Here is a 9,103-nt window from a genome sequence, read left to right as displayed (position 1 = left end):
AGGGAGAGAGGCTAAAGTGGAGGCCTTGGATTCAAATTTTCAGCCTGCAACCTCTGGGGGATCTTGGCTCTGGGAGTGCAGCCTGAAGCCTGGGCCGCAGTACACTCTTGGCAGAGGCTGGTCTGGGCCTAGGGCTGGGGTCTGCCTGCTTTAACCCCATCATCTTGTACTGGCAGCATTAAATGAGACATCCTGTTTGGGCATCAATTTGAGCTAAGCAATGAGTTGGATGAATGCTCACCTGTGTGACCTGTATGTGAGAGTTATCTCTGGTCCTTAACAAAGCCAGAAAGTAGATGGCTCAGCCTATAGATGAGGAGACTGAGGCCTAGAGAGATGACCCAAGATCAGTGCTGAGTCAGTAGTGGGGTCACAATCTAATCCCATGTTATCTTTCACTGCACCCCAGGAAGCACTTTCCTGGGGTTCTTGTCCAAATGCTGGTTTCCTGGCCCCATTGAAGACCCACAGGAGCAGAGTTTGCACCCCCTATTTTGCTTCTATCATCCCTGGAATCCTGAGTCCTTCTAGAAATACTTACATGTACATATACACTGCTCAGCCATGCTGCCACCCCTGTGCTAACAGTACAGTGCTCTCAGCTCTCCAGATCCCACTCCCTGTCACCTGGACCCCCTCTGCCCTGCATGCTCCCTGACCCCCACCACAGTACTGTGCCATTGGTACCACGCTCTTGTCGCATCACTGCCTCCTTGGTTGAAGTACCTTTTCACCTTGCCACTGTTGGCAGTTTGGGACAAGTCATCTTGTGTGTTCACATGTGTGTATGTGAGTTTTTGCATGTGAATGTATATACTTGTGACTGTGTGTTCTTGTGGGTATGGATGTGAAAACATAGACATGTTTTCATGTTAGTGTGTGTGTATGTTTGTGCGAGTTTTGGTACCTGTATTTATGTGCATGTGCATGTATATTCCTGTGAGAGTGTGGGTGCATGTGAATGAAGATATGTTTTTTGTGGGCCTGTATGGGTGTGTTCATATGGATTCATATGTGTTCATGTGTGATTGTGCATGTATGTGGCTGTGTGTGCATGCATGTGTTTGTGTGGGTGTGTGTATATGTGTATGTGTACGTGCATATCCCTGTAGGGATGTGTTTGAATGGGTATGTATCATGTGTGCATGTGTGTGTGTGGCTCATGCATGTATGTATGTGTGTATGTGGTAGCCAGAGGTCAACCTCCAGTGTCGTTCCTCAGGAGCCATCTAGTTTTTTGAGACATTGTCTCTCACTGATTCAGCTAGGCTGGCTCCCTGGGCAGTGAGCTCTGGGGACTGGTTTGTTTCCATCTCCCCAGAAATGGGATTACAAGTGTGTACCACTGTGCTAGCTTTTTTACATAGGCGCTGGGGGTCCAACTAAGGCCTTTATGCTTGGAAGGCAAGCACTTTACCAACAGCCATCTCTCTAGCCCACTGTGATATTTACTTTTGAAAAATAAGGAGTACAATTTAACAGGTGCCAGGGCCCCAGCGGGCCAGTGCAGTTGAGTGTTTCGTTTTGAGTGCAGAAGAAGCATGATGGGGTGGGGGCAGTGGGTAGCAGCCAGCTGGCCAGGGGTGCTGGGAACTCTCAGAGTAGGGGAGTAAGCACTTTGCCTTGGGGCAGTGGGAGGGCCAGTGGGGAGTACCTAGTTTGGTTTCAGAAGTGTTTTGACTGGACCCTTGGCCAAGGTGGGAGGATGTGTAACCAGGTGTCTACAGTGGATGTCCTGCTCCTGGGCCCTTAGGGGCAGTTTCTGCCCTCTCTATGCATGGTCAGGAGATGGCGTTTCTGTGCCAGGCTTCTGCTCTCTTGGCCATGCCCCACACCTAAGCAATCACCCTCACTCATCCTCTCTCTCCGCTTGACCTTGTTATCTGTGGATGAACTTAATTTACCTAGAGGGAATTGCATTTACTCCAGTCACCCTGTTAGCAGGCTATGTCCTGTCATCTAGCGGGGAGATTGTCTTTTTGCCTTTCCAACATGCTAGAGGAGGTGGCTGATTTATCAAGACTTCCTGTCTACTAATTTCATGCTTCAATTCAGGTCAGCCACTATCAACCACTTCTTATTTTCCAGTCTCTGCTCGCAGCCAGGGACACAGCCACAAATGGGACAAAGTCCACAGCCAAGGGGCATAATCAAAATGATGAGAACACACAGTGGGCTGATTCTACCCCAGAAGAATGTATTTATCATGTAATGTGAATGCTCCGAGGAGGCAGTGGCAGATTCTCTGTCCCTCGGAGGAAAATCACCAGGGTTTCAGGGAGGAAACAATGTATGAAAAGGGTTCTGAGGGATGAATAGGAGCTCAATGTACAAAGGAGCAGGTGCTCATTTCAGTGTGGAAAGCACTAGACAATTGCAGTATTGTTTTCCCTGACTTTCTATCTACATGAGTTGGGCTAGCTGGAAAGAAGCTTCTCAAATTTTAGTTGCACACAGATCACGAAGGACCTGGTTAAAAGTCTGATCTGATTGGGTGTGTCTGGGGTGGAGTGCCAGGGTCTATATTATGGGTGCTTGTACAGGTGATGCTCAAGTGGTACCCAATGAAGCTGGCCATTCACTGCATTTTGTGTAGCAGCAGAGCTTTAAGACATCTCCAGTGACTGGAGCCTGCCACTTGCTTTCCATGTGAGGTCCCTATTGACTGTTCCTTGAGAATGGGCTGATGCGGCACATGTAGAAAGTTCTGACTTTTTGTCTTCCAAAATCCTTCAGTCCAGTCCAGTGGCCTCACATGTCAGTCAGATGTGACCAGAGCCCAAGGGAAGGTCATTTTAGCCTCAGATGTTCCTCATCTGAGCCCTGCAGTACATAGGGTAAGCACATTGCAGAGTTTCTAAAAAAATCATAGTTGTAAAAGTCTTGGCAAAGATGCATCCTTTGGTATAGCTTGGGACTCCATCTTTATATAAGCATACATTTAGAAAGAATATTTTAAAAGGTCTACCAAAGCCCATCTGCCACATGTCTTCCCCTCCCTGGTCCCTGTAGGAATAGGGGCTTCCCCACAGTTCTGTATAGTCCAGAAGAGGCCTTGCCCAGGAGGTTGGTTTCTTGACCGGGCCTCTTAGGAAGTAGCTGGTGGATGTGATTCAGAGAAGAGGGGCTGTGAGCCTTTGTACAGTGTGTGAATGCCTGGGTTGCCTGAGGAACAGCACAGCTTGGAGGGGCTGTGGCCAGATGCCTGACAGCTGTCCTGGGCTAATTTGGGCCAAAGGGAGTACTGCGAAGTCCTAAAGGGGGAGTTCTGGGGGCTTGAGTAAAGCTGGTGATGGAATGCCTGGCCTTGTGCCTTGAGGCCCTCTGCCTCCCACCCTGGGTGAATCATGACCCTGGATTCTCCTTTTGGTGGCAAGATAGCCCAGCCACTGATGCTGGCTAGCAGTGTGTGGCTGCTTCTGCCCATTCCCCCTGCTTGGCAGTAGGAGCCCCTACCTGAATTTCAACCCCAGCCCCAATCCAGCCTGTTCCTTCCTGAATGCTGACACCCCCATTTAGTTCAGTGTAGGTCTTCTGTCTTTCTTACACCTCAGTGTGCAAATCTCTGTGGCCAGAAGCTTGATGGGTCTACATAAGTCGCCAGTGCCAGTTCGCACATGTCATGGATGAATTGGATTCAGAGGATGGGCAGGTGTCCAACCTCTGCCTTCCCCAGGAAGTACCTCCAATATGAGGTCAGCAGCTCCTGGGAAGATGGGTGGCTCAGCATTCCCACTCACTGTTCTTTTTTGGCAGCAGTGACAGCTTGGGTACCTGCCCAGGGCCTGGTCATGGGAGGGTATGATTTTTATGTTAGGTGAGTGGGAGATGTGATTTAAAGCTGGCCCTTCTAGCGGAGCCCCTGAAATTCTGCTGTTCCGTTTGGCTTCTTATGTTGCTGATAGCATCTGGGGTAGATTCTCTGAGTCCTTCTATTGCACTCCATCCAATCACAGGGCTCAATTCCTTTCTTATTTTTAACTTTTGAGACATTCTACAGAAAAAAAGGAACCAAGGGCAATTTCTTTAATTGACCTGTGCCCAGAAGCCTCCAACTTCAGACCTTAAATAAATAAATGACTGCAGTTGGTTCCATCTTTTTTTTTTTTTTTTGGTTTTTTTGTGACCGGTTCTCCCTGTAGCCCCAGCTGTCCTGGAACTCACTATGTAGACCAGGCCAGCCTTGAACTCACAGAGATCCACCTGCCTCTGCCTCCCGAGTGCTGGGATTAAAGGTGTGGGCTGCCAGGCCAGGTGGATCCCATCTTTTATCCATTAATAATCAATCATTAGCAACCACAGCAGAAGCATCTAGGCATGAAGTCCTTTTAAACAGCTTTAAAAGTCCTTCCCATTTTCCCACTGTCCTATGTGCTCTTCATTGTACAGATGAGGAAAGTAACATTCAGAGGGTAATGTGGTTCAGAGAGGGACATGGTGGGATTCGGGCCTGGAGGTTTGTAAGGGAATTCTGTGTCCCAGACTCCTCTCTCCCCCTCAGAGTAGTGCACCCTAGACCAGGACTCCTGTTGGTGTCCCCTCCCAGACGACCTTGGTGCATGTTTCCATCTTGGCTTCCGGTCCCCCTTTTCTCTGCCCTGACTCCATAATGGCTCTGCTTTGCAGAAAGAGTGGCAAGAGGCCAGGCTCACAGGGAACTCGCAAGCTGGCATGTCCTTATAAGGAAAGCAGATGAAGTCCAGGTGTCTGGCCTTTGATCACTGTGCTGAGCACTCATGGGATGTGACTGTTTCTTTGTCCAGAGGCACTGTGAGAAGCCCTCCACTGTGAGAATTTGGCTGTCTGCTCTGTGGTAGCTGGGGAGTGGGCACTGGGTCCTGAAGGTTGGGACCACAACATCCTCCTCCAAAAGTGACAGGACCTCAGTATCCTCTTCCTGGAGGGGTACAACCATAGCATCCTCCTCCTGAAGGGACAGGACCCTAGCATCTTCTTCCAGCCTACTGGACCTGACTTGAAGGCAGTGACCAGAGCCAACTCACCTTTTTAGTCAGAACCTCTAGATTCCAGGAGAGTCTAACATTTTGGCTTTTCTGAGCTACATTGTGAAAGAAGAACAGTCTTGGGCTACATGTTAAATTTCAAGAATGTCTAGCCCATGGCCTGTGGGTTGCAAGAGCACACATTTATTTATTGTGTGTGATATTGTGACATGATGTCATCATCTACAGAGTTCACAATCAAGGGATAAGAAAAAGAATCACAAAAAAATCTCATAATGAAGCTGGGTGTGGTGGTGCATGCCTTTAATCCCAGCACTTGGGAGGCAGAGGCAGGTAGATCTCAGTGAGTTCAAGGCTAGCCTACTCTGTAATAGTAAGTTCCAGGACAGCTAGGGCTACATAGTGAAACCTGGTCTCAAAAAAAAGTCTCATAATATTTTTAGAAGGTTTACGACTTTATGTTGGCTGCATTTACAGCTGTCCTGGGTCTCATGCAGCCTCCAGTCTGGATGCTGCTTCAAGCATTACCCAGCTGGTCTTTATGCTGGGGAAAGAAAATAGATGTGGTCAGGATCTCAGAGCAGGAGAGCATCATGTGATAACATGGTCCTGGACCTCTAGGCTGCAAGGCAGGTGAGCAGAAGGCAGAGAGGATGACTGTTAAGTGCTCAGAGCAGGTGAATCTAGGATTATGCCTGGGCCCCAGCAGGTCTTAACACCTCCCACTGACATAGGTCCCCCTGGCTCTGCAGCACAAGGCCAGGCATTTCCAGGACCCTGAGGAAGACAGTCCCAGCCTAGGGCGTGTATATTATATAATGTAAGTTATTTGTTCTATGGCAGAACTGAGACACCCCATCTCACAGTATACTTGAACCTACCAGAAATTTACACACCAGCAGAGGAAGGCAGCTCCATCACACAGGTGGCATGGTGTGGGGTAGGCCAGCATGAAAATCTACATATCTGCTGGCCTTCTTGGCCCAAGGGCAATACTTTGGAGCAAGTCAGTGATAGACATAGCAATATGACCATGAAGCTTCCAGAAACTGGGCCATTTTCACTTTAAAGCATTTCGTCAGTATTTCTTAAATTTATCTTCTTATCCATCTAAATAGAAACACACGTGCGCGCGCGTGCGTACACACACACACACACACACACACACTTAATTCAGTCATTTGACTTTTCTTATTTTCCTTTCTCCTCTCTATTCTTTTATTATTTATGTTTTAAGGATGAGATTTCCCTACTTTGATTTCTAAAAACTCTCTTTTGCAGGAATTTTTTAACTGGCTATTTTTTTTAGCTTGCTTCCTTTCCAAGGGGCATACCAACCAATTAGATCTGTTGCCATTAAACTTGGTTGTGCATCAACCCCCGCCCGGCCTGTTCCATGTTGCTAGCTCCCCCTACAAGGGCTTGGAAATTTGCTTGTCCTTGAGGGTCTGAGGATCTGCTCTGCCCTGGGGAGGCCACTCTGAGAACCCCTCAGGCTTCCCAGCCGCTCTCCCTTCCCGTGAGTGCTGCAGACTTGTTCCCAGCATCTCTGTTCTCCTCAGTTCTGGTGTCCAGATCCTGCCGCTCTGACCTCGGGGGAAGACCCCTTGGAGTTAAGCTCTTGAGTTTTGGGGGGAGTTTAGGAAATTTTTACAGGAGACAGAAAACGAGTGGCTTTCTCCCAGTACCTGCAGGTATTGCTCTTCCATCACAGGGTTGCTGCCAGAGAGGAATTCTTGGTTTTATTTCTGTTTCCTCCTGGGTTTCTAGAGCCACCTGGGCTCATCTATTGTCAGGAACCATCTACAGTCATCAGATTTAAAGCCAAGGAAGGAAGCCTAGATTTTTTTTTTCGGCGGGGGGTTCCTTTGGCTTGAAGGTAACCAGGAGTCAGATGTTTTTCTTCATGGCATTTATTTTTACTTAAAAAATGTTTTTATTTTATGGATGAGTGTTTGTCTACATGTATGTAAGTAAGTGTACCACATGTGCAATGCCTGCAGAGGTCAGGAAAGGGTGTCAGGACTTACAGATGGTTGCTACCCTTCATGTTTGTGCTGAGAATTGAACTCAAGTCTTCTACAAGAACAGCAAGGGCTCTTAACTGCTGAACCATTTCTCCAGCCCCAGTTTTGTTTATTTTTATGACCTTAGAGCCTGGTATGTTACCTGGCATATTGTTAATAGCAGCTGCCATTTATTGAGCACTTACTGTGTAGCCGGCACTCTTTAATACTTGCTGGCTTCCAGCAGGTTGGAAAGCCTCACTATCTCCAGGTGTGGGAACATTGGGGAGATATGTTGACTAGTTACAGTGATTGGCACTGGCTGAGCTATGCTAACTGGGACTGGCAGCTCCTGGCTACCCCTGTATTCTTCCTCATCTGAGAAACAGGCATTCGATATTTTCTGGGTCAGGAATGATGGAGCAGGTGGCCTTGATCTGTGCAGTGCCTGCTGAGGGAAGGAGGCCTGCAGTGTCCCGGGAAGCTTGGAGTAGAACAAGGATGAGGACAATTGCAGGGCTTAGATTGGAGAGTGGGTCCTGAGCAAGGCTGATGGAGGAAGACACACTATACCTCCTTGGTACCCCATTTTGCCGTCTAGCCTGTAGTACCTGGGATGGTAGTTGTTGGGGCAACCACAGCTGAGTCAGGGACATCTGGGATGGCCCCCACAGTGATGCCCTGTCCTCCTTCCCTCCCACCCACTCCCACAGCCTCGGCCTTCATCATCGCCATGCTCCTGGCCAGCCTCAACAGCTGCTGCAACCCCTGGATCTACATGCTCTTCACCGGCCACCTCTTTCACGAACTTGTGCAGCGATTTCTCTGCTGCTCCACCTCCTACTTGAAGGGCAGCCGGCAGGGAGAGACCAGTGTCAGCAAGAAGAGCAACTCGTCCACCTTTGTCCTGAGTCGCCGCAGCTCCAGCCAGAGGAGTTGCTCCCAGCCATCCACAGTGTGAGTCATTGGCCCAGCCCGGCCCATGGCCACCTGAGGCTGGGGTTGTGCACACTCCTCAGGCAGGGCAGTCTGCCCCTTGGTGGTTGTGCACAGAGCTGTATAAAGTGCCTATTGGTACATATCCCTCCACTCCTTTGGGTGACTAGAGTATGGGGCACATTCTGACTTGGGGCAGGGAAATGTCTCTTTGGTAGATAATGGGATCATTCAGCCATCAGAGGGTTGCCTGTTCCTCCCCTGGGTGCCTACCTGTGTATCCCTGACCCAGATCCATATGCTCCTCCTGTGCAGTGGGTGGCCTTCCCTGGACCTGACTTTCACTCCCTTATCTTTTTACTCCTTTATCATGGGATCTTGTGAAAGATAGTAAGTCTAGAATTGATGACTATTTAGGTGAGGAACACCAGTGGGATGGGCTTGGGAAAAGGAATGGGAAATGAGGCCGCAGATGGGGATGGTGGTGCTAATTTCCTCTGATCCAAGAGGGCATTTGCCTTTGAGTGGACAGATCATGGCATCCTTCAGGACTAGCTTGTCCCATTGTAGCCCTGGGAGCAGGAGGTTGACCTATGAGGCCATCAGGCTTAGGACAATGAAAACATGGGTTGAAAAGTAAATGAATCTAATGTTTAATGATCATATGAGAAAGAAAAATGAGGCATTCGGACTAGACAGAATGAAGGAAAGCTGTTTGTAGATGACACTGGCTCATGCATAGGAAATCCTAAGGAACACATGTGTGCACATGTGTACACACGGCACAAGTATACATGTACACACATGTGCATGTATACACACACATACACACACAGAATTCATACATGAATTTAATAAGTTTTCAGATTGCAAGACCAATGTATAAAACCCATTCATATGTCTTTATACTGCTAGTAACTAATCTGAAAGTGAACTTGAGTGATTCCATTTATGAAAGTGCCAGAAAGGGGCTGGAGAGAAATGGCTCAGTGGTTAAGAGTACTGGCTGCTCTTAGAGAGGACTCAGGTTTGATTTCCAGTGCCTCCATTGTGGCTAACAACCATTAGTAATGCCAGTTCCAGGGAATCTGAAACCCTTTTCTGGCTTCCGCAGGCACTGTATGCATGTGGTACACTCACATGAAGCAAAACACTCATACATGTAAAATTAAAATAAATCTCTTTTTTTGAATGGCA

The 9,103-nt window shown here is 48.3% G+C and overlaps 1 protein-coding gene across 3 annotated transcripts in view; it reads left to right on the top strand.

Moving 5' to 3' along the window:
- The window catches only part of Oxtr (oxytocin receptor), a 13,707-nt gene extending 4,769 nt beyond the window's left edge, over window positions 1–8,938 (top strand). For all 3 annotated transcript variants that reach the window (XM_008854810.3, XM_017794796.2, XM_029557104.1), the window contains one exon: window positions 7,684–8,938. In XM_008854810.3, coding sequence (XP_008853032.2) covers window positions 7,684–7,931 — 248 coding nt within the window. In that variant the 3' untranslated portion in view covers window positions 7,932–8,938. The remainder of the gene's footprint in view (window positions 1–7,683) is intronic.
- Window positions 8,939–9,103: the final 165 nt, after the last annotated feature.

Source organism: Nannospalax galili, unplaced genomic scaffold (assembly GCF_000622305.1).
Source record: "Nannospalax galili isolate Female #2095 unplaced genomic scaffold, S.galili_v1.0 scaffold406, whole genome shotgun sequence".
Classification (NCBI taxonomy): Eukaryota; Metazoa; Chordata; class Mammalia; order Rodentia; family Spalacidae; genus Nannospalax; species Nannospalax galili.
Note: the sequence above shows the minus strand (reverse complement) of the source record. Positions and strands in the feature narration are given on the sequence as shown.